General features: G+C 36.1%; 1 protein-coding gene across 2 annotated transcripts in view; it reads left to right on the forward strand.

Annotated features, from left to right (window-relative positions):
* The window catches only part of ZRANB3 (zinc finger RANBP2-type containing 3), a 334,039-nt gene that overhangs the window by 158,523 nt on the left and 148,792 nt on the right, over window positions 1-26,724 (forward strand). The window contains exons 4-6 of one of the 2 annotated variants that reach the window (XM_059394390.1): window positions 17,291-17,469; window positions 22,905-23,136; window positions 26,233-26,318. In XM_059394390.1, coding sequence (XP_059250373.1) covers window positions 17,291-17,469; window positions 22,905-23,136; window positions 26,233-26,318 — 497 coding nt within the window. Of the gene's footprint in view, window positions 1-17,290; window positions 17,470-22,904; window positions 23,137-26,232; window positions 26,319-26,724 lie in introns of those variants that run through there. The other variant, XM_059394391.1, reaches the window with a different exon arrangement.

Consider the following 26,724-nt stretch of genomic DNA (forward strand, 5'->3'; position numbering starts at 1 on the left):
CCTTATTATCATTGCTTTAAATTCTCTATCAGTCATGTTACTTATATCTGTTTTGCTTAGATGTCTGACAATGGCCTTGTCCTTTTCTTTTATTTGGGATGAATTTCTCTGTCTCCTCATTTTGTCTGCCTGTGTTTGTTTCTATGTGTTAAGGAAGTTTGGTATATCTTCTGCTCTTGAGAGTAGGGACTTTATGAAGAAAAGCTCCTGATTGCTCTTCAGTGAAGTGTTCCCTGTATAGCATAATCTGGCAGTTCAGCACAGTATCCTATGTGTGTCACTTATACCCTGCTGTTGTGTCTGAGTCATTTTTCCTTTCAGTGTAGTTATCTGTACTGGGTCTCTTCCTCTTTTGGGCTGCTTTTGGTCACTGTGTATTAGTGAGACGCAGGTAGGCAAGCTCTTAGGGTATGTGCCTACCAGGCAACTTGAGAACAGAGCTTCAGTGTTAGCATAATTTTCATTGGGCCACTAGACCTTTGGATCCCCCAAAGCATTGTGGAAGGTGGGGGCTGGGGGCCAAAATGGCCAGGTTCAAAGCTGGGAGTGGCTTAGCACTGTGTGTTATGATGGCTGGAGCACCAGGCCTGGCAAGTGAATGTGGAGCCCCTCAGTTGCTGTGTACCTAGTGACTTGCTGAGCAAATGCACAGCTTTAACAAATTTGCCCTGAGCCCAGGACTGAGGTTAGCAGACATGGGGAGGGCAAATCCTCAGGACAACTCATGAATGTGGGGCACTGTTAGCAGGTTAAGTATCAAGTGTCTGTGCAGCCCCACATTTCACAGGTGGCTCTGTGTTTATGCTGGCGGGCATGAGAGGAAAATGGCACCTGCCAGCTCCTTTGTTTTTGATGTCTTCCAACATGCTCTGAAACCAGAAAGAACAGATCTGTCTCCCATTGGCCCCTGGCATTTATGAACTTCAGTTCATACAATGAACTGTGTACAATGAACTGCAGTTTTTATGTTACCTCTCAGTGTAGGCTGTTGTCTCCTTAAGGGTATCGACCTGCCCTCCCAGTGCTCTCCCAGTTCCTCCAGTGCTGTCAGCTAACTTTTAAGCTACAGGCTCCAAGTCACATTGGTTTTACAAACTTAGAATTCAGGGACTAAGTCACTTAAGTGTACAACACCTGATTTTGGCTCAGCTCATGGTCTCAGAGTTGTGAAATTTGATCCTGGCATCGGGCTCTGTACTGAGTGTGGAGCCTGCTTAGGATTCTCTCTCTTCCTCTCCCTCTGCACCTCCCACCCTCTCGCTTACAGGCTCTATCACTAAAATAAATAAATAAATGAATAAAGCCCCACACTTATGGAATTCAAACCGTCTGTCCTTTGAAGGCAAATGTTACGAGGATTAGTCTTCCATATGTGCGCTTCCTCAAGGGCCCTTTTTTCTGCCCTCTCTGCGCTTGCAGCTTACTCCTTCCAGTGGGCAGCCTCCCTCCACCTTTCTGCCCTTCTTAACCTTTCAGATAAAACTTCTTCTCTATATTTGGTTGTGCACTTTGCCAGTATTAAGATGGCTCTCCAGTTTATTGTCTCAGAAGTGGATCATACATGGCACACAGTGATCTTCGGGTCTTCCTACTCCACCAACTTCCCAAACTCCTGTCTTTTGTTTCTTAGTACGGGTTTTCATATGCCTTTGAGAGACTCTTTTGTTTCCATTTCTGAACAGCGTATTTACAGTGTTACTATAACACATGGGTAATTTTGTATTTTTCCACACATTTTGCTTCCCTTTCACCATCTTCCCAAGCTCCTGTTCTTTGTTCTTAGTCCTTGTTTTCATATGCCTTTGAGAGACTCTTTTGTTTCCATTTCTGAACAACATATTTACAGTGTTATTATAACACATGGATAATTTTGTATTTTCCCACACATTTTGCTTCCATTTATGAATCCTTTATGTTTGATTTCTTTGTGTTCATCATAACTAGATATTTTAGTGATGTAAGTTATTTATTCTTCCAGTTTTTAAATAGTTAAGTTTTGATGATAACTTCTTTAATATAGCCCTTTAATTGACTATATAAAATAACAAGTAAAGCAACATGTAAATTAGATCCCCTTTTTGAGCTTTTATTAAATTTCTGAAATGTCTTTTTCTGTTAAATTATTATTTCATCTAAGTAGATTTTGAAGATAGAAGCAGAATTCTATTTTTGTTTAAGTTATTCTATATTCTAAATAGCAAAGTAGTGTTAGAAAGACAAAATTCAACTGAGTAAATTTAAAGAACTAATTGGCTTTATTAAACAATTCATGAATCAGACAGCATTCTATCTAGAAGTAGAGGGTAGCTCCAAAGGGTTGTACAAAATGAAAGGTTTTTATAAGGCAGATGGTAGAAAGTTAAAGCAAAAGGAAAGAATAGCAAAGTCTCTTTTCCTTAGGCAGAAGAGGAGAGGATCTTATCATGTAGATTACCTCATCTTTTGGCAAATGGTCAGTGTATGTGAAGACTCATTGGTGTCCATCATAAAATTCTCACTGACCTGTTAAGACTGCATTTTGGGGGGGAAGTTGTAACTGCTGTTAGATGAGGTACTAAGTCTCGTTTTACTAACTAGGGGTCTTACTCTGACAGACATCATTTTGGGCCTGTTGTTTTCTTTTTAGCAGTAGAAAGCACTATTTATGGTGCTGCCTTGGAATTGTAATTTAAGATCACTTATGGAACAAGGTTATATAGAAATTAAGATGTTCAAAAACAAAATCCTATTAAGTGTCAATTCTGGTTTCACTTTTTTTTTTTCTTATATTCGAGAATAAAATGGCCAAATTTAAGCAAAATGCTCTTTAGGAGTTTTTACCCTGAAGTTTACTCTTTTTTTTTTTTTTTTAAAGATTTTATTTATTTATTTGACAGAGAGAGAGATCACAAGTAGGCAGAGCAGGAGGCGGGGTAGGGGGGGAACAGGCTCCCCACTGAGCAGAGACCCCCAATGTGGGGCTTGATCCCAAGACCCCGGGATCAAAACCCAAGCCGAAGGCAGAAGCTCAACCCACTGAGCCACCCAGGCGCCCCCTGAAGTTTACTCTTTAGAGTAGTTACTTTCAGAATACATCCTGAGAGCCATCTACTGAGAATCACTTTAGGAGTCATTATTTTAAAAGCCCAGTTTAAAAAAGAAATATAAATAAATGTAAAAATTTTTAAAAATGTGTAGACCAAAAATAAAAGTGTCTCATTTCTTTAAATTACAATTTGGGAAGTTGGTGCCTTACAGTCTGAATTTTGAACTAGTGAGTTATTCATAAGTATGTTAGATTTTAAGAACCTCGGTCAAGGGGTGCCAGGGTGGCTCAGTGGATTAAGCATCTGACTCTTGATTTTGGCTCAGGTCATGATCTCAGGGTTGTGATATTGAGCCCCATGTTGGGCTTACCCTCTGGGCATGAAGCCTGCTTGATTCTCTCTCCCCTCCCTCTGCTCTTCCCTGCTCAAAAAAAACAAAAAAACAAAAAACAAAAACCATGATCAAAACCAAAAGTTTAGGCTCCTTTTTTTTCCTATTCCCTTTTCTTTCTTAATTTCCTCAGCATCTATAATTATGCTGTTTGTGTTCTGTTGGAATTTTGCTTTCAAAAAAGCCTCCAGGCACTAATCCCATAATACATATGGAGAAAATGAATAGAATCTTATGACAGTTTGTTCATCTGATTTTAATTTTACAAAGCAGGTTTCAAAAAAGATACAAAAAAAATATGGAAAATCTCCTGAACTATGGAGCTTTACCACCAATCAATATTTTTCTGTCATGATATTTTATTTATTTTATCTCAAGAGTGGAAATGTTTGAATACATAATACATATATATTTCATATTATACTTACATATCTCGTGTTTTACTATGTCTTATGACTCTTTAAAGCTAAGTATGATTGTAAGGGAGGAAATATCATTTTCCCTCTACCCTTCTGAGCTCTTGGCTGAATATTCTGGTATAAAAGACAAAAAATACGGGTGCTTGGGTGGCTTAGTCATTAAGCATCTATCTTTGGCTCTGGTCATGATCCCAGGGTCCTGGGATCAAGCCCTGCATTGGGCTCCCTGATCAGCAAAAAGCCCGCTTCTCCCTCTCCCACTCCCCCTGCTTGTATTCCCTCTCTTGCTTTCTGTCTCTCTGTGTCAAATAAATAAAATCTTTTTTTAAAAAAGACAATAAATATATAAATAGAAGTTTATTAAAATGAATACTTCATATACACAGTGGAAGTACCCAGGAAAAATGATTAAACTCCCTGAGGTGGCCCAAGCCACCATGTTAAATACCATCATCTTTAGCTAAACCAAAAGAAAGATGGTTCAGGGAGGGGTGGGAGGTTATCAGGAAAAGCATGGTAAACAAGGATTGGATTAGTTATGCAGATTTCGGTCAGTGCCTTCTCCAGTCACAGGAGTTCTTGTAGTTTTCAGGCATCACTCCCTTGCAGATACCGAGAGGGAGACACAGAAATAGAGATTTCTTTTTAAATGTAAATTTTACCTACAAAATTATAACAACTACTCCACCTTCATAACTTCTTCTATATCTGCTGTTTCTCAAAAATAGTCACCTCAGAGTAATCCTTACTCCATTGAGGCTTATTTCTGATTTCCTTCATTAGCCAATTTTCCTAATAGCTTTAGTTGAATGAACCATTGTTTTCAATAACTTAAAATGCCAGTTTGATCATGTTCTCAGTTCCCATAGGTATTTTGTGTGTTGTTATATTCTCTTCTGTTTCATTGTTCTGTTGTGATTATTCCTTTCAAAATACCAAAGTACCAAACTTTTTTCATTATAATTTGGAACTAGTTACTTACCTGAATTCTGTATGTGATACTTAGGTGTTACTACCAATAATGATAATTATTTTCCTATTGATTTTTCTGGTTTCCCAAGTATTTGGTAATATTACCTGCAACTAATGTACTTTTTACTTGTCAATCCTAATAATATTTATACATCTCATTTCTTTCTACTGTTTCTGATATTAATGGGAATGTTTTATCTATTAAAAACTGGACAGCCTTTTTGTTTGTGACCATACTTTTCTCCTGTGAAGAGATAATCCCCTTGGTGTAATAGTCAGTAAACAAAGAGCTTTTATCAAGAATAAATATTGTTTTTTTAGCCTTTTTAGAATATAATGATTACCATAGAACATTTGATTACCATAACATAATGATTACCATAAAACATTTTTCTGTTGACCTTTTACCATTGTGAATTATAGTAGCACACTTACTTATTGTTGAACAGTCTTTTTCTTCCTGGACTTGATCTCCTCTTAGTCATTTGTTACACTTTCAATGGTCTACCAAATTGTAATAATCTACTTAAAATGATTATGCCAGTACTCACAAGTGAGATTGATCTTTTATTATCATACTTCAGGTTTTCATATGAGTGGTATGTTGACTTTTAAAAGTAATTTTTAAAGAATTGAGAAGCTTTTCTTCTTTCAGTACGTCTGGAATAGTTTAGTATCATTTCCTCTTGGCCACTTCATTTGAAATATAGGACAGGCTTCTCATTCCTCCTTCCAACACGAGTGATTCTAGGTTGTGGAGCTGTAACTTTTTTGTCTCAGGTTTTAAAAAAATTTTTTTTTTATTTTTTTATTAACATAATGTATTATTAGCCCCAGGGGCACAGGTCTGTGAATCACCAGGTTTACACACTCTACAGCACTCACCATAGCACTTACCTTCCCCAATGTCCATAACCTGTCTACCTTCCCCCTACCCCTCTCCCCTCCAGCAGTCTTCAATTTGTTTTGTGAGATTAAGAGTCTCTTATGGTTTATCTCCCTCCCGATCCCATCTTGTTTCATTTAGTCCTTTCCTATCCCTCAACCTCCCCACGTTGCCTCTCAATGCCTCATATTTTTATTTGAAAAGTATTTCATTCATATAGAAAAGCTGCAAGAATATGAATAGTACAGAGAATTTCCATATACCCGTTACTCAGATTTACCTATTGATAATATTTTATCCTATTTGTAAGGATTCTAATGACTCTTAATGAAATTTTCCTAGAAATTTGGCAAGGGTTAAACTTCATTATTGAAAGCATAAAAGTTAACTGCTAATAGTAGAAATGGTTATTTTTGAAGTACATTTGCTCATATCTAGCCTCTCTGTTCGTTCCAGAACCTCATCACTATATTCTTTTTGCTCTCCTCCACATGGAATCATAAGCTGTGCTTTGGGTACTGACGTACTTGAGTTTTACTGTCAACTCGGTGTCTTATTTTTAGATAGAGAAGTATTTTATCACATCATGTTGCCCCCTAAGACCACCTCCTTCCCAGCCTCAATTGGTCTCAGTGTTTTCCCTTCAGGAGAAAGCCTCCTCCCATCCATGAGTAAAAGCTAGACAATCAGAGAAGTGTGACAACACATTTCTGAAAATGTCACCTGTTCCTTCTTTTTTTTTTTTTTTTTTAAACATTGCATTTTATTTTCTTTTTTTAAGATTTTATTTATTTATTTGACAGACAGAGATCACAAGTAGGCAGAGAGGCAGGCAGAGAGAGAGGAGGAAGCAGGCCCCCCACTGAGCAGAGAGCCTGATGCGGGGCTTGATCCCAGGACCCTGGGATCATGACCTGAGCCGAAGGCAGAGGCTTTAACCCACTGAGCCACCCAGGCGCCCCACCTGTTCCTTCTTCAGTGAAGAAAATATCAGGCCTGTATGTCTGTATCCCTGTGGTCCGTTCTCTCTCTGAGTTTTCTGTAAGACGAATGAACCCACACATGCACATACACATCTAAGAACAAACAATAATTTTGCAACATACCATCTGAACTACCTATAGGAAAGGGAATTATAAAAGTACCTTGGAGATATTGCAGGTGCAATTCCAGACCCCCACAATAAAGTGAGTCAAATGAACTCTTTGGTTTCCTAGTGCATGTAAAAGTTGTGTTTCCACTATGCTGTAGTCTATTAAATGTGTAGTAGCATTATGTTGGGTTATGTTGGGGGAAAAAATAATGTGTTCATACCTTAACTTAAAATACTGCTGCAAGGGGCACCTGGTGGCTCAGTGGGTTAAAGCCTCTGCTTGGAGGCTCAGGTCATGATCCCAGGGTCCTGGGATCCAGCCCCGCAGGCTCTCAGCCCAGCAGGGTGCCTGCTTCCCCCCTCTCTGCTTGCCTCTCTGCCTACTTGTGATCTCTGTCAAATAAATAAATAAAATCTTTTAAAAAAAATACTGCTACAAAATGCTAACACTTCTTGGGAAGGAAGACATTTCCTCTGCCCTTGGAAGTACTTCTGGCTAACCAGAGGGTCAAATTGACATGAAATACAGATTAGCAGGAGAAAATCCAATTTAATTTCATAGATGTTGGGAATTCACACAGAAATACAATTGCAAAGACAGTTAAAAAGGGTTTATATATCATTTTGAACTAAAGAGAAAGGGAAGTTATGTTGGACTTAAAAGGGAAGGAATGCAGTTCACAAGATGATGAAAAGAGTAACTGGTAAATAAATGTTAGCTGGGCCATGTAGAAACAGTGGGACATAAAGGACTTTCCTGCCTGCCTTCCATACCTAATACATACTACAGTGCAGTTATCTATAGTGATAGGTCTCCTCCTGGAGCAGATCCTCCATCTAAATTCTTTTTTGGCAGTCATGGGGGAGGTAAAGAGCTTTTCCTAAATCTGTGGGGTTTGAGTGTTACTAATTCAAAATAATCTTAGTGACAAATTGCCATATTTTGGGGAGACCTGTCACAAACCACTTTACCAAGCTTTCATGAGCTTTCAGCAAGTCATGAGTCATAACTTTCTTGCTGCCGGATGGTCTTGCCTTGATGTTGATGGCTGTTCACTGATCAGGTTGGTAATTGCTACAGATTGGGCGTCTGTGGCATTTTCTTAAAAATAAGACCCAGGTGGCTTAAGGAAGTGTTGAATCACTATATTATACACCCAAAACTTATATTACCCTGTATATTAACTAACTGGAATTCAATTGAAAACTTAAAAATACACAAACAATTCTTTGTAGCACGTGATGCCATTTGAGATAGCATTTTACCCACATAGAGTAAAAAGTAGAACTTTTTTTTTTTTTTTAAGATTTTATTTATTTATCAGAGGGGGAGGGGAGAGAGCGAGCACAGGCAGACAGAATGGCAGGCAGAGGCAGAGGGAGAAGCAGGCTCCCTGCGGAGCAAGGAGCCCAATGTGGGACTCGATCCTAGGACGCTAGGATCATGACCTGAGCCGAAGGCAGCTGCCCAACCAACTGAGTCACCCAGGCGTCCCAAACTTTTTTCAAAATAGGAGTTAGTCCTCTCAAATTTGACCACTGCTTTATGAACAAAGTTTATGTAATATTCTAAATCCTTTGTTGCCACTTAGACAGTCTTCACAGCATCTTCACCAGAAGTACATTCCATGTCAAGAAGCCACTTTCTTTCCACATCCATGACAAGAACGTCCTCATCTGTTAAAGTGTTATAGGAGATTATACCAATTCATCACATCTTCAGGCTCCACTTCTAATTCTGGTTCTCTTGTTGTTTCTACCACATCTGTAGTTACTTCCACTAACATCTTGAACCTTTCAAAGTCATCTAAGAAGGTTGGAATCAACTTTTTCCAAACTCCTATTTATGTTGATATTTTTACCACTTCCCATGAATCATGATGAATGTTCTTAATGTCATCTAGAATGGTGAATACGCTCCAGAATGTTTTCAGCTGACTGCTCAGATTCATCAGAGGAATCACTACGACAGTTTTATCCTTACAAAATGTATTCTTTCAAGATTATTTATTTATTCACTTGAGGGAGAGAGAGCATGAGAGGGGAGAGGTCAGAGGGAGAAATAGACTCCCCATTGATCAGGGAGCCTGATGTGGGACTCCAGGATCATGACCTGAGCTGAAGGCAATTGCTTAACCAACTGAGCCACTCAGGTGGCCCACAAAATGTATTTTTTAAATAATAAGACGTCAGTGTCAGAATTGCTCCTTGACGCTTAGGCTGCAGGACAGATGTTGTATTTGCAGGCAAGAAAACAACTTTCATCTCATTGTACATTTCTTTCCATCAGAGCTCTGGGGGGGCCAGGTGCATGGTCAGTGAGCAGTGATATTTTGAGCTGCATCTCTTTCTCTGAGCAGTAGGTCTCAAGAGTGGGCTTAAAATAGCCAGCTAACCATGTGGTAATCAGATGTGCTATCATCCAGGCTTTTCTGTTCCATTTGCAGAACACAGGCAGAGTAGATTAAGCATAATTCTTTTTTTTTTTTTTTAAGATTTTATTTATTTGACAGACAGAGATCACAAGTAGTCAGAGAGGCAGGCAGAGGGAGAGGAGGAAGCAGGCTCCTCGCCGAGCAGAGAGCCCGATGCAAGGCTCAATCCCAGGACCCTAGGATCATGACCTGAGCCTTGAAGGCAGAGGCTTCAACCCACTGAGCAACTCAGGCGCCCTGATTAAGCATAATTCTTAAAGGCCCTAGGATTTTTGAAATGTAGTGAGCACTGGATTCAACTTAAAAGTCACCAGCCATATTAGCCCCCACCCAGAGAGTCAGCCTATCCTTTAAAGCCTATCCTTTCAAGCCAGGCATAGACTTCTCCTCTCTAGCTATGAAGTCTCAGGTGGCATCTTCTTCAACAGAAGGCTGTTTTGTTTACACTGAAAATATGTTGTTTAATGTAGGCCCCTTCAATAATGCTCTTAGCTAGTTCTTCTGCAGAACTTGTTGCAGGTTCTACATAAGCACTGTGGCTTCCCCTTGCACTTTTATGTTCTGAAGACAGTTTTTGAACCAGCATCTGCTAACTTCAGACTTTCCTGCAGCTTCCTCATCTCTCAGCCTTCACAGAATTGAAGAGAGTTAGGTTCTTGCTCTGAATTAGGCTTTGGTTAAGGGAATGTTGTGGCTGGCTTGCTCTTCAATCCAGACCATTGAAACCTTCTCCACATCAGTAATAAGGCTCTTCTGCTCTTTTATTATTCGTGTATTCCCTGAAAGAGCACTTTTAATTTCTTTCAAGAATGTTTCACAACTTGGCCAACTGTTTGGTACAAGAGGCCCAGCTCTTTTTTTTGGCCTTTTTCAGCTTTTGACATACCTTCCTCACTAAGCTTAGTCGTTTCTAGCTTTTGAGTTAAAGTGAGAGACTTGCAACTCTTCCTTTCACATGAACACTTAGAGGCCATGGTAGGGTTGTTAACTGGCCTAATTTCAATATTGTTGTGTCTCAGGAAATAAAGAGGCCTAAGGAGAGGGAGATAGATGAGGGAACAGCTTGTCAATGGAGTAGTCAGGACACACACAATATGTGTTTAAGTTTGTGTTTAATTATTTAAGTTTGCCATCTTATATCAGTGCAGTTTGTGGTGCATCAAAACAATTAAAATAGTAATGTGAAAGATCCCTGATCATAGATCACATAATCAAATTCAAATTTAATTATAATTAAAACATTTGAAATATTGCAGGAATTACCAAAGCTTGACACAGATACATGAAGTTTGAAAAATGGCACCAACAGATTTGCTTAATGTAGAGTTTCCAGAAACTTCCTATTTAAAAAATACACAAACTATTAGCAAATTGTAAAAATGAAGTGTAGTAATATGACGTATGCTTATATAATTTAATCTACAAGGATATGGGAATAGTTTTCCTAAACCATGTCTACAGTGATTAAATAATCAAATATAGGATTTCAGCCTGATATTTCTATATGTGGGTTTCTTTACTCAATTCAGTCTGTCATTAAGATTTAAAGTCTGCATATCTGAAAGTCTTCTTTAATGGAATCTCATCTAGAACAAATTGATCATCTACTCTAAAGATAAGCCTACATCCTTATCCTAAAAATACAAATTGCTTATAACTTTAAAAAAGTTTTTGGAAACTTCCAAAAAAAATTATTTTCATTGGAAACGTCTAGTCAAATGAAATTCTCAGTCAGAAGGCATTTTCTGATTTATGCATTTGTTGTGTAAATTTCAAAAAAAAATTGAAAATGGAATTCTTTGTGTCAGTTAAGATCATTGTTTAGTACTTTTGTGGAATAAGACATTTAGAAAATCCAAAATTATTCTCCTAAATAAAAGTGATTTTTATTATTTTGAGTACATTGATAAAATAAACTTTTGAAGTTAAAGTGTTCTATTTAATTCTTCTTACGTAGTACCTAGATTGAGGTACCATTATTGTGTAGTGCTTTTAGTTCTTAATAATTGACTTAGACTTAATCATCTTGAAACACTAGACCATTTTACTTTAACAAATTCTTTTATAGTGAGAGCCAAAGGCTTTGAACCATCTATTGAGTATAGTAACTTCTATATACCTACATTATTTGAGTGTGTTTTGGTTTTCTAACTCATGCTATTCTAATTTTTTGGAAAAATACTTGAAATTCAAGTGTATTTTTAAAAATTTATATGTTTATATTTAAAAATACTTATATATACATATATAAATACATATAATATATACATAGTAAAAAATATTGTCCTAGCAATTATTTTCTTATTTACAAATTTTATCTAGAACTCAGTTTTCCTGTATTATGTGATCCCCTCTTTCTTTAATGGGAGTGTGAGATTTTAGCCATATACTTTTAGATTGAATCATGTTTTATTTGAGGATGTTCTGTGAACGAGGAAAGGAGACTGACTGGGTTTTTTGTTGGGTTCGTGGAGTTGGCCTAAGATCTTGGTTTTCACCACGAGGGCTGTGGTTTTGTGGTTTTGAATTTCCCTCTGATGCTAAAGAAAGTAATGCCCATATTTACTTATCAGCTTGCCTGGATTTAGGACAAGAGGGTAAGGGGGACTAATGGGGCTTAAAAGCTGTCAACATTCAAACATTAAAACATGGAATCAGACTCTTTACCGCACCCTTTGCTTTGCTCCCATTGTTTATTCTTGTATTCAACACATTACTTTCTTAGCTAAATTAATCCTTCCATTTCTTATACTTAAGACTCGTTGGCTTGGGAACCTTTCTTTCTTTTATAATAGTTCCTTATTTCTTAATTGATACTTACTTTTTAAAAATTTAATAGTTTAGTTCTTAAAAGGCAGTCATAATATTTTATGTTATTAAGAAATCATGTGATAACATTGCTGGGAACAATAAAAAATATTTAGAATTTCATAAACTTAGTGAAATAGTACATTGATAGCTCCCCAAATTGACTTCTTGTTCTTCAGCTGCCTAGATTCATCACTGTATCTTCAGTTCTTTCTCTTCTTAAAGCCATGGGCCACATATTTGAAACAGGCTGCTTAAACCTGTTTGTATCAGAGAATACTCTGTCTTGCTATCAAATCTGCATAGTACCATTGGGAAATGAAGAGAAAAATCCCAGAGAGAAGGTAATTTGATAGAAAGACCAATGAAATCTGCATAGATATTATTCTCACATCATTGGCTATCTCTTAAAGTGTTCATGCACAGGATGCAGCTCCAAAAAGCCCAGCAGAAATTTGTAGTTAGAGGAGAAAGAACAAGGCAGAGATTTTAGCATTATTGTGGAGCCAAGGACACAGATCAGAATTGTGTTTTGTTGAGGGAGAAGAATCTTGGTAAATACCCTGCCTGGGCTTGTAGTGACCTCCAGAATTACACCTTCTAATAGCAAACACCATATCCTAGTAATAAGGGCAAATCTGAAATAAACTTGCTCATAAAAAGCCTAAAACCAACACTTAAAGAGAATGAGGTATCTGCTATTACTCAGTTTGCATGCTAAAATAAAACTTAACCTAATTTCCATATGGGGGAAGATACCATCCAAAGCTTCTATAATTTCTTCACCAATCATTTTCTGGAATCCAGTTAAAAGTATAATATAAGGGATGCTGAGAAACAGTACCAAAAGAAAAATTAGGTAGTAGAGTTCATAGTTGGTCAGATTTTGGTGTTATCAGAAAGAGATTTCAAAAACAATGATTTTTTTATTCCATAGAATCAAGGAGTGAACAACAGAAGTAAATAGATAAAAAAAATTTCATAGAGAATTTAATCTACTAAAAAGAATCTAAAAATATATTTCAAAAGATTCTAGTGCTTATTTTAGAGCTGAAAAATGACATATCTGGAATTAAATACTTACTCATTTGGCGTAATATAGCAAATATACAAGGAAGCAGGTTTAGGGAACTAGAAGATAAAAATAAATTCAAACTTCTAATAAGAGTAGCTTTTCAGCAGATCTTTTTTTTTTTTTTTTTAAGATTTTATTTATTTATTTGATAGACAGACATCACAAATAGGCAGAGAGAAAGAGGAAGAGAAGCAGGCTTCCTGCTGAGCAGAGAGCCAGATTCGGGACTTGATCCCAGGACCCTTGGATCATGACCTAAGCTGAAGGCAGAGGTTTTAATCCACTGAGCCACCCAGGCACCCCCAGCAGATCTTGATTATTCTTATTCTTTCCTGTATTTATGCCAGTTCCCTATATCTTCTTTTCTCAATCCATAACTTCTCTTTCCCCAACTTTTTCCCTGCCTATTATTTCAGTTCTTACTTCCTACATCCCTTTTGAAGACCTGTGTCCCTGATATCAGTAGCAAACAATAGTAGGAAATTTAATTAAGGTGACTGGCAGGTTAACACAGAGAACACTGTTAGTTCTACTACATGAAGTACACAAAACTCTAGGTAGACAGGCACCAAGTAAACTTAGCAACAAGCAAAAGATGAGGATCTGGTGATAGAATCTGAGGTGCAAAGGCTTCTACTTTCCAGAAAATCAGGGTATCAAACACATCCCTATTTCCAGAGAAACAGAAGTTACTTAGTGGTATAGTCTACAAACAAAGAATTGACTGTGGCTCGGTTCCTGGAATTGGGTTCCTTTATCATAGTTGTTGGGTATAAGCAAACTAGGAAACATCTGTAATTTATAAATTCCAATTGCCTTGGAATCATATTAGTCCCAGATCTAGTGATGTTTAAGTGGGTTCAGCTATGAGGATTGGTGGGCTTTTGAGGACAAGAAAATATACCAGTCATTATATCAGTTGTTGGTACATAATTGCTCTTAGGTTTGGTTTTATAGAACTAAGTTATGTATAAGTTATTTATTTTTCTTAGGGGTTAGGTCTATTATCATCAGATAAATCTTTAATTTGGCTGTGTCAGCCTATTAGTTTAATGTTATATGCTATTCCTTAGAAAGAGATACAGAATATTGGGCTGTAAAATGATTTAATTTTGTAATAAAGCATGTAGGCTGTGTGTGTTTGTGTGTGTGTGTTTGTGTGTGTGTCTATATTCCTAAGTTACCTTCGCTGGTTACCAAGTCCTGCCTAATTTAACCATTCTATTCTTCAGCCCTAGATAGGAGCCGATTTTTATCCGCAAATGGATCTTGTTTCAATATTAAAAACTTACATATCCAGTATTTTTTTATAATTTTAGGTTTATTGAGGTATAGCAGAAAAACAAATTTCAAGACCTAGAAAGTATACATCATGATGACCTGACACATGTGTACAGTGTGAAGGGATTTCCTCTCTATATTTAACACACCAGTCTTCTCGCATATCATCTCACATACGTTTATGGGTTTTTCATTTTATTTTGTTTCATTTTGTTGAGAACCTCCTAGTACCACCATCCCACCAAATATCAATCATGCAACACCGTGTTATCAACAGTAGTCACAATGCTTTCCATCAGGTCCTCAGACCTTATTCATCTTGTAGCTGAAAGTTTGTACCCTTTTACCAACCTCTCCCTATTCTCCCTATCCCTTAGCCCCCGTAACCACTTTTTTTACTCTCTGTTACTGTGAGTTTGGTACTTTTTTTCTTTTTTGTCCAAAGATTCTATGTATACATGATACCATGCAGTCAGTATCTGTTGTTCTCTGTGAGGCTTATTTCACTTAGCATAATGTCTTCACATTCCATTCAGGTTGTGGCAAATGGCAGGATTTCCTTTTTTGTCAAATAACATTCCACTGTATGTAAATATGGTGACTTCTTTATCAGTTCAACCACTGATGGACCCTTATATTATTTGTATACATTAAAGGTTTTAGATTTAGCATTGGCTCTTTTTGGGAGGGGGATGGTTAGAGGGAGAGAGGATCTTAAGCAGGCTCCACACCCAGCACAAAGCCCAACTCGGGGCTCACTCTCACAACCCTGAGATCATGACCTGAGGTAAAATCAACAGTCAGATGTTAAACTGACTGAACCACCCAGCTACCCAAACGCCCCTGCTTTGATTCTATTTTTGAATGTGATTTGCCTCAGAGCTTTGAAATTTTGGTTAATAATATTGCTTTTGCATTAAAATCTTTTCAGTATTCCTTCCTATTTTTTCTCTGCCTGGTTTTTGCCTGTCCCACAGAATTTAATGACCTTGATCTTTATTTACTTATTAATTCACTCAGGGATTCAAATATCTGAGTACTTACTGAACACCAAGTCAGAAATAAAGTCACTTCCTACATTTCATTTACCTTGTCTCCATTTGACAGTCTTTATTCCAATCAAAAGAATATCTTCCTAAGTAAGTCACACTAGTTTTCTCTTTCTGAGTGTGACTGAAATAAATGTTAACTTGCTTTGAATATTCTAGGATTTCTTTTGTCATTGTTTATTAACAATGTAGTTTAACAAAGTAGTGGTTCAACAAAAAATATGTAAAGCAAGATTTTCTTAGTGGAGACTTGAAAAACCCCAAACTTCCTATTTGTCTTTTCTTTAATTTTGCTCAGCATTTAAAACTCATTTTAAATTAACTGTTTTAGGTATTTATATCTTTTTTCTCTTTGAAACATCAAGTTAGGAGTACTTAAATTTTTTAGTCTCTCTTTCTCATGTCCACAATAATAACTACTTTTTTTTTTTTTTTAAGTCTGTGTTTTGAGGTGCGGTTCACTCTCTTAGGTTAATTTATTTAAAAAATGAGCAACTCTCAGGGCACTTGGGTGGCTCAGTGGGTGAAAGCCTCTGCCTTTGGCTCAGGTCATGATCTCAGGGTCCTGGGATCCAGCCCCACATTGGGTTCTCTGCTCAGCAGGGGGCCTGCTTCCCCCCTCTCTCTCTGCCTGCCTCTCTGCCTCCTTGTAATCTCTGTCTGTCAAATAAATAAATAAAATCTTTTTAAAAAATGAGCAGTTCTATAACTTGACAAATCCGTACAGACATGTAACTGTCATCACAATCAAAATACAAAGCAGCCCCATCATCCCAAAAGTTCCCTCTTGCTGCTCTCCTCCCACTCCTTTACTCTGATGTGTTTTCTGTATAACATAAACATGGAATGATATGATATGTGGCTTTTGAGTTTGACTTCGTTCTTTCAGCAAAATGATTTGGGTTTCACTCGTGTTGTTGTATAAAGCAATAGTTTGCTCCCTTTTTGTTGATAAATAGTATTCTATTACATGGATATACCCCAGTTTTTATCCATGTACCAGTTGAAGAATGTTTGGGTTGTCTTCAGATTCTGGCTGTGAAGAACAAAACCACTAAAAACATTGATTTAGTAACTACTTTTTAAATGGGTAATGCTTAGAAATGGGACATTATGATATAAGTGTGGAAACAATTAAGTGGGAAGACACCAGAGACCTCAGCTCTCAAAATAGTTTTGCATTCAGTTAACTGTTAGATTGAATAGAGAATTTAACTACTCTATGCTTTTTTCTTTTGTAAAATGTGCATGATGTAGGGCTTACTCTAGCTTTAAAGTAACTTGATACTGTGATGTATAGGTAAGGTATTTATCCTTGTACTCTCTAAGAGATGAACTTATAAATGGTCATATACATCTTTATAAAATTAAGTTATATAAATTAAGAATAACTAATATTTTAAATAACAGGTTATTTTGTCTCTAAGTCCAGTTATAAATGGTTAGAAAATAACATAGTTTGCTTCATGAATTTTAAAGGTCATCATAATCTTGTGCTTTTTATTAACTATGTGATTCAATTAATTTTACATTGGAAAATTATTTTGATGGTAATACTCTTAAGTAAACCTTTGATTAATATTTTCATTAAAATATTTCAGCATTTTGGGCGCCTGGTTGCCTCAGTGGGTTAAGCCGCTGCCTTCGGCTCAGGTCATGATCTCAGAGTCCTGGGATCGAGTCCCGCATCGGGCTCTCTGCTGAGCAGAGAGCCTGCTTCCCTCTCTCTCTCTCTCTGGCTGCCTCTCCGTCTACTTGTCAAATTAATTTAAAAAAAAAAAACTTTAAAATATTTCAGCATTTATTTATTTACTTAAGTATTTATGTATTTTTAAATTTATTTTTTTTATTTTAGATGGGTCTAGGAAAGACAATCCAGGCAATAGCAATTGCTTACTTCTATAAGGAGGAATGGCCTCTTTTAATAGTGGTCCCTTCATCTCTGAGATATCCTTGGGCAGAAGAAATAGAGAAATGGATCCCAGAGCTGGGTCCAGAAGGTGTGAATGTTATTCAGAATAAAACTGATGTGGGGTAAGAACAACTTTTTGATCATTAAGCGGGTAAAAAAAGCCTTGCGTGTATTTATTATATACTGATGTTTGGAATAAAGTATAACATGTAAGTCATAATTTAGAAATAAGAGAATAGTGTGGAGCATTTTATTTTACATTTTTAAATGTAATTTAATAATGATTATTATTAAATTATTAAACATTTTTAAATGAATTATTTATCCAAAACCCAACAGTATATTTGATGTTAAATTCCTTTAGGATATAATTTAAAAGTAAACAGAAATATATATACTTTTGAAGATTTATGTAATATATCTTTCATATGAACTTGAAATATACTTAAAACTGGTGATTTGGGGGTTGAAAATTAATATGAAGCTTGTGAGTTTTTATTATCTGCAGCAATGGCAGATTTTGCCTTCCAAGTTGTTGGTTAATAGGCAAGTTTTATATGTAACTCATCATTATATATAATATGTTGGCACTAAATTCATATCTCTAATAACTACTCTGAATGTAAATGGACTTAATGCTCTAATAAGAGCACATAAGGTATCAGAGTGATTAAAAAAAATGACCCATTGATATGCTGCTTACAAGACACTCATTTTAGACCCAAAGACGCCTCTAGATGGAAAGTGAGGGGATGGAGAACCATCTACCATGCTAATGGACATCAAAAGAAAGCAGGAGTAGCCACTCTTATATCAGACAAACTAGATTTTAAACCAATTACTGTAATAAGAGATGAAGCAGGACACTGTATCATAATACAGGGGTCTATCCCACAAGAAGATCTAACAATTGTAAATATTTTTGCCCCCAACTTGGTTGCAGCCAATTATAAAATCAGTTAATAACAAATTTAAACTCATTGATCATACAATAATAGTAGAGGACTTTAACACCCCACTCAAAGCAACAGATCATCTAAGCAGAAAATCAACAAGTAAACAAGGGCTTTGAATGACACACTGGACCAAATGGAATATTCAGAGCATTCATCCTAATGCAGCAGAATACACGTTCTTTTTGAGTGCACATGGAACATTCTCCAGAACAGATCACATATTGGGTCACAACTCAGGCCTTAATGGGTGTGAAAAAATTGAGATCATAAACATGCATATTTCAGTCGACAATGCTGTGAAACTTTTTGACCACAAGAAAAAATATGCAAAGACCACATATACATGGAGGTTAAATGGGTTAACCAGGAAATTAAAGGAAAAATTTAAAAATACGTGGAAGAAAATAAAAATGAAAACATGACAGTCCAAAACCTTTGGGATCAGCCACGGCAGTCCTAAGAGGGAAGTATATAGCAATACATGTCTTCCTCAAGATGCAAGAAAAGTCTTAAATACACAACCTAACACCTTACATTTAAAGGAGATGGAAAAAGAACAGCAAATAATGCTGGAGGAAACAATTAAGGGAAATAATAAAGATTAGAACATAAATAAATGATATAGAAATTAAAAAAAAAAACAGAACAGATCAATGAAACTAGAAGCTCGTTCTTTGAAAGAATTAACAAAATTGAGAAACACCTACCCAGATTTATCAAAAAGAAAAGAGAATGGACCCAAATTAAAAAAAAAAAAAACGAATGAAAGAAGAGAGATCACAAGCAAACCTCAGAAATACAAACAATTATAAGAGACTATTGTGAGCAATTATATGCCAAAAAATTGAGTAATCTGCAAGATATGGACACATTCCGAGAAACATAAAAACAACCAAAACTGAAACAGGAAGAAATAGAAAATTTGAATAGACTCTTAACCAGGAAAGAAATTGAATCAGTAATCAAATATCTCCCAACAAATTAGAGTCCAGGGCTGGATGGCTTCCCTGGGGAATTATACCAAACATTTAAAGAATTCATTCCAATTCTTCTAAAGCTGTTCCAAAAAGTAGAAATGGAGGGGAAACCTCTAAACTCGTTAAATGAGGCCAGCGTCACCTTGATCTCAAAACAAGACAAAGACCCCACTAAAAAGGAGAATTACAGACCAGTAATGCAAAAATGGATGCAAAAATTCTCAACAAGATACTAGCTAACTGAATGCAACAGTACATATTCACCATAATCAAGGGTGATTTATTTCTGGGCTGCAGACGTGGTTCAATATCCGCAGATCAATCAATGGCATTATATTAATAAAGAATAAGAACCATATGTCTTCTCAGTAGGTGCAGAAAAAGTACTCGACAAAATATAGCATCCTTTCTTGATAAAAATCCTCAAGAGAGAAGGGGTAGAAGGAATATATCTCAGGATCATAAAGGCCATATAAAAGACCCACAGGTAATATCATCCTCAGTGGGAAAAAACTGAGAGCTTTCCCCCTAAGGTCAGGAATACAGCGGGGATGTACACTCTCACCACTGTTGTTGAGTATAGTACCGGTTCAGCTGGTTTTATAAATAGCTTCTGCACAGGAAAGGAATAAAAACTCCTGTAGAGCAAAGGAAACAATTAACAAAACTAAAAGGCAACTGATGGAATGGAAAAAGATATTTGCAAATGATGTATCTGATAAAGGGCTAGTATCTAAAATCTCTAAAGAACTTACCAAGCTCAGTACCTCCAAAAACAAATAATTGGCAGTTAAGAATTGGGTGGAAGACATGAATAGACACTTTTCCAAAAAAAACATCCAGATGGCTAATAGACACATGAAAAAATGTTCAACATCATTTGCTATCAGGAAAATACAAATCAAAACCACAATGAGATACCACCCTCACACCTGTCAGAATGGCTAAAATAAACAACTCAGGAAATAATAGATGTTGAGGATGCAGAGAAAGGGGAACCCCTTTGTACTGTTGGTGGGAATGAAAACTGGTGTAACCATTCTGGAAAGCAATATGGAGGTTCCTCAAAAGGTTAAAAACAGAATTACCCTACAACCCAGCAATTGCACTACAAGGTATTTATCCAAGGATACGAAAATGCTAATTGAAAGGAGCACATGCACCCTAACTTTACAATAGCACTATCAAAAATTTCCAGGGGCGCCTGGGTGGCTCAGTGGGTTAAGCTGCTGCCTTCGGCTCAGGTTATGATCTTAGGGTCCTGGGATCGAGTCCCGCAGCAGGCTCTCTGCTCAGCAGGGAGCCTGCTTCCCTCTCTCTCTCTCTCTGCCTGCCTCTCCATCTACTTGTGATTTCTCTCTATCAAATAAATAAGTAAAATATTTTTTTAAAAAATTCCAAATTATGGAAAGAGTCCAAATGTCCATTGACTGATGAATGGATAAAGAGGATGTGATATGTATAAACAATGGAATATTACTCAGCAATCTAAAAGAATGAAATGTTGCCATTTGCAACAACGTAGTTAGAACTAGAGTGTATTATGGTAAGCAAAAGGAGTCAGAGGAAAAAATACTGTATGATTTCACTCATATGTGGAACTTAAGGAACAGCACATATAGAGGAAGGGAAGGAAAAACAAAATAAGATAACAGATAGGGAGCAAACCATAAAAGAGTCTTAAATAAAAAGAAGAAACTGAGGCTTGAGGGAGGGGGGATGGCTGGGAGGATGTGATAAATAGGTAATAGGCATTAAAGAGGACACTTTTTGGAGGAGCCCTGGGTGTTATATATAAATGATGAATCAAATTCTATGCCTAAAACCAATACTATACTTTATGTTAACTAAGTTGAATTTAAATAAATAAAATAATAGAACTACCATATGATCGCACTACTGGGTATTTCCCCTAGGAATATGAAAACACTAATTCCAAAGGATATATGCACTCCTATTTTATTGCAGGATTATTTACAATACCCAAATTATGGAATCAGCCCAAGTGCCAACTGATGGATGAATGAATGAAGAGGGTGTGGTGTGTGTATATATGTGCACATACAATGGGATACTGTTCTGTTATAAAAATGAATGAAATCTCGCATTTATACCAACCTGCAATGTTATAGATTATAATACTAAGTGAAATAAGCCAATCGGAGAAAGACAAGTATCCATGATCTCACTTGTATGTGATATTTAAGAAACAAAACAAGTGAATAAGGAGAGAAAAAAGAGACAAACCAAGAAATGGACTCTTGCCTGTAGAGAAAAACAGAAGCTTATCAGAGGGGAGGTGGGTTTGAGTGGATGAATGAAATAAGTGAGGTGATTAAGAGTACTCATACCTTGGGGCGCCTGGATGGCTCAGTGGGTTAAAGCCTCTGCCTTGGCTCAGGTCATGATCCCAGGGTCCTGGGATTGAGCCCCGCATCAGGCTCTCTGCTCCGCGGAGAGCCTGCTTCCTCCTTTCTCTCTCTGCCTGCCTCTCTGCCTACTTGTGATCTCTCTCTGTCAAATAAATAAATAAAATCTTAAAAAAAAAAAAAAAAGAGAACTCATACCTTGATGATTACTTGTTGAATCACTGTATTGTATACCTGAAACTAATATAACACTGTATGTTAACTACACTGGAATTAAAACTTTAAAAATAAATAAATTTTAAAAATTTTTGAATGCAATTGTTATGTTGTACTATTTAGGAGCTCTGCCATTTCTCTTAAGGGATACAGAGCTGCAGAAGATTGACTCTAGCCTTTATATTTTTACTTGTGATACAGAAAATGCAAAATTAATGTGTTTTATTATTAATGCATTTGTTTATCTAGTTATTTCATTCCACAAACTGATTAGGAGCCTAGCACTATATATACAAAGACAAGTGAGACACATTCTTTGTCCTCATCAGTTTTATGAAGTAGCAAAGGAGATATATATGTACATGAATAATTTCATTACAGTCTGGGATAAAATACTATAGATATATGAATAATTAAGTAGTTCAAAATATTAGCAGTCTCTTTAGGCCAATGTTTGCATAAAGTTGTATCCTCCATTCCTCATTCCCATGCTTTGGATCACCCTTCAGCGAGTGAATTTTTGTTGTCACAATTTCATACACTCTGCTGGCCTTTAATGTGACAGTCCAGGAATATGAAATGCCTTGCAGTACACTGGACAGCCTTGCAATACTAAGTATTGTATTCAAAATTCCAGTAGCACCAGGCTTGAAAAATATTGCTATCCTCTTTGTGGGAAGGCTTCAATGAATAGTCAGCTAATATTTAAGTATCCCTTTTATCCATGATTCTAGAAATAAATATTCTTAGAGAATAATGTCCTTATCCTAGTAAAATGTGGCTTTGTGGATGTCAAACTCTTCCAAAGAGCATTTAACCAATATTTAGTTTTGGTTAACCAAAACTTTAAATTTTAGATTCTGGTTAATCATACCTGAAAACTGTCAAATCTTAAGAGAATTTTAATTTTAGCGGTATAATACCATCTCTTTTACTTTTCCCCTTATTTTCTTTATTTTCCTTTCCCAAAGAGTTGTTTTATGATAACTTGATTACTTGATTAATATTTTTAAATTACATAGATACTTTTTCTTTCTAGGAGAATATCGACTGGCAAAGTGACAGTTCTGGGTTATGGTCTTTTAACCACAGATGCAGAGACTCTGATAGATGCATTGAATACTCAGAAGTTCGAAGTAGTTATAGTGGATGAATCACACTACATGAAGTCCAGGAATGCAGCCCGCAGCAAGATTCTATTGCCAATAATACAGAAAGCCAAACGAGCCATTCTTCTTACAGGAACTCCAGCTTTGGGACGACCTGAAGAGGTATTAAAATCCTTAAATTTTGGCTTAAAAAAAGAATCTCTCGCCCCACCCAAAAAAAACCATCACTGGGAATTTCTAGATGGTTATTAATGGTAAAATACATTTTTTACTATGATTGTTTTCTCTGTTTACATGTGAACCTTACCTGTGCTTGTGCATGTATAAAAAAAGTTTTTACTTTCAGTATAAGGTTTTCATATTTAGTATACATGTGTAATATTAATCACATTTGCTTTCTTGTGGATTCTCATATGCTTTTAGTCTTCATTTATCCAGTTTCTTTGACATTATAAGCTCCTTAGGATTGGAATTTAATCCATTTTGTATCTTAGCAATTGCATTATAGATCTTCCTTCTGTTTCCCCTTTAATTTAAGGTACATGTTTGAGGGGTGCCTGGGTGGCTCAGTCAGTTAAGCATTGGACTCTTGGTATTGGCTCTGGTCATGATTTCAGGGTTGTGGGATGAGCCCTGCTTAGGGCTCCACACTGAGCACAAAGTCTCACTGTAAGAGCTATGTAGAGTATGGAGTAGTAAAAGGGTTGGAAAGAAGAAATGGTGGATGAAATTCTTATGAGTCTGTAAGGGTGGCTGTAACCATAGAGAAGCCCTTTCGGTTAATGGACACTGAGTCAGGAAAAAACGTACTTTTTGTCTTGTAGGGTTTTAAGAGTTAAAGGATATACTGATTTGAAAGTATCTTTCTCTGTGCCCTAACACATGGTAAGCACTCAACATACAATAGCCATTTTTATTACTGATTAGTAAACAAACCATGGAAGATAGCTATTGATAGGGTATATTATGTTCATTCATTTTCACATGTTAAACCAACCTTACATTCCATGATCAATCTCTCTTGACTGTATGTCATTCTTTTTATTTGTTTCTGAATTCACTTTGCTTTATTTTGTTGAAGATTTTTGTGTATATATTCATAAGAGTGATCTGTAGTTTTATTGTTTTATCTTTGTATTTGGTAACAAGGCAATACTGGTTTCACAGAATGAGGTGGGAAGTATTCTTTCTTTTCTAAAAGGAGTTTGTGAAACATTGGTATTACTTCTTTTTTAAGTGTTTGGTAGAATTTAGTGGATAAGCCATCTGGGCCTGAGTTTTTCTTTGTGGATAGTTTTAAAATTAATCATTCAGTCTCTTCTCTGAATATATGTCTATTCAGATTGTATATTTCTTGTTGAGTCATTTTGACACTTTATGTTTTTTTTCCACTTTATCTAAGGTATCTAAGTTATTAGCATACAGTTGGTCATAATATTCCCTTATAATCCTTGGTATTTCTGTGAGGTTGATAGTAATGTCCCCTCTTTTATTTCTGACTTTGGTAACTTGAGTCTTTTCTCTGTTTCTCTTTTAATTTGGTTAGTCTAAGCTAAAATTTTGTCAATTTTCTTGTTCTTTCCAAAACCAATTATTTGGTTTCATTGATTATTTTTTCTGTTGTTTTTCCATTTTCTGTGTTTATTTCCATTCTAGTCTTTATTATGTTACACCTTTTGTGTGTTTTGAGTTTTGTGTACTCTTTCATTCCCAGTGTCTTAGGTAGAAAGTTAGATAATTGTTTTGAGATCTTTTTTTCTTTTTTAATAGAGACATATATAGCTATAAATTTCACTCCTTGGAAAACATACTGACAATTACTTAGAAAGTTAAAAATAGAGTTACTAGAAGATGTAGAATTCCATTTTTAAGTTTATACACAAAGAACTGAAAACATACATTCACAAAAATACTATATACAGATGTTCATAGTAGCATTATTTATAATATCCAAAAAGTAGAAAGAAGCCAGTGTCCATAACTAATGAATGGATAATGAAAATGCAGCTATAAAAAGGAATGAAATACTGATACATTCTACAGCATGGGTGTGATGGAGAGGGAGAATAGGAAATGTCTAGTAATGGGTATGGAGTTCCTGTTGTCATAAAAATATTTAAGAATTATATAGTGGTGGGGCACCTGGGTGGCTGGGTGGGTTAAGCCTCTGCCTTCAGCTCCGGTCATGATCTCAGGGTCCTGGGATTGAGTCCCGCATTCGGCTCTCTGCTCGGCAGGGAGTCTGTTCCTCCTCTGTCTTTCTGTCTGCCTCTCTGCTTACTTGTGATCTCTCTGTCAAATAAATAAATTAAAAAAAATTAGATAGTGGTGATTGAGGCATTTTGTGAATATACTAACAGCCATTGAATTGTACACTTTACAAAGGTGAATAATCAAAGTGGTATATGAATTGTTTCTCACTAAAGCAGCTCTTTCAAAAAAGGTATATTAAAATAACAGTGAGATACTACTATGTGCAACTGCTCAAGTTATAAAAATGAAAAGATTTCATGATGCTATTGGTTGGACCTGCTTTTTACAATATATACCACAGTAGCATCCATCAAACTTCAAAAAGCATATATTTTAAACCTCCTATTTCATTTCTGAAAATATATCCTACGGACTCATCTTATGGAAATACAAATTGGTGGGTGGGTGAGTGGGTGAATGGATGGATGGATAAATAGATAAATGATTGATAAATGAGATGTAGATACATATACCTATACCTACATATATATGAATGCACACATACACACCCATAGACTTACCTGAAGTTATTAACTTTTATAATTGAATAAAAGCTAGAAATACACTATATGTCCATGATCAAGAGACTGTTTAAATATCTTATAGTACTTCTGTGTAATAATGGTTGCCATGAGTCTTTAAATGGTGCTTTATTATACTAATACCATTGCTTAGGTACTTTTCAAAACTAAGTAAAAATAGATGTACTCTAATGATGTCTAAGACATATTTTAGGGGACAGAATCATAGTTTTATATGTATAATATCATCTTCATGTGAATAAAAGAGAATATATACATATCCCTATGTAGGCATGCAAAATATATAAATGTATACTAGAGAAAAGTATAGATAGCAGTTACCCTTGAAGAATAGGATGGCAGAGATGGGTGGATGGAGGAAAAGGAGACATTACTATTTGCTATTTATTTAACTAGATTTATCATAGTGATAATATTTACTTGAAAATACTGCTACATATTGAGAACACTTGTATTGTTACAGCTTTTCATGCAGATTGAAGCTCTCTTTCCACAAAAATTTGGAACATGGACTGAGTATGCCAAAAGATACTGTAATGCACATATCAGGTATGACAAAATATTTTCTATAAATTTTAATTCTTACATATTTACTGTGAACATAAGAGTTTTATTAGTCATTCTTGGCTCCAGTGCTTTTCAAACTTGTAGCTATGGAATAATTTCTTCAAGTAAAATCTTGTGGGGCTCCTGGGTGCTTCAGTCTGTTAAGTGTCTGCCTTCGGCTCAGATCATGATCCCAGGGTCCTGGGATCGAGCCCCACATGAGGCTCCCTGCTCAGCAGGGGGGATTTATTCTCCCTCTGCCCCAACCCCTTGGGCTTGTGCGCTCTCTCTCTCTTTCTCTCCCTCTAAAATAAATAAATAAATCTTTTAAAAAATTTTTTTCAGTATTCCAAGATTCATTGTTTATGTACCACACCCAGTGCTCCATGCAATATATGCCCTCTTAATA

Source organism: Mustela nigripes, chromosome 3 (assembly GCF_022355385.1).
Source record: "Mustela nigripes isolate SB6536 chromosome 3, MUSNIG.SB6536, whole genome shotgun sequence".
In the NCBI taxonomy this organism is placed as follows: domain Eukaryota; kingdom Metazoa; phylum Chordata; class Mammalia; order Carnivora; family Mustelidae; genus Mustela; species Mustela nigripes.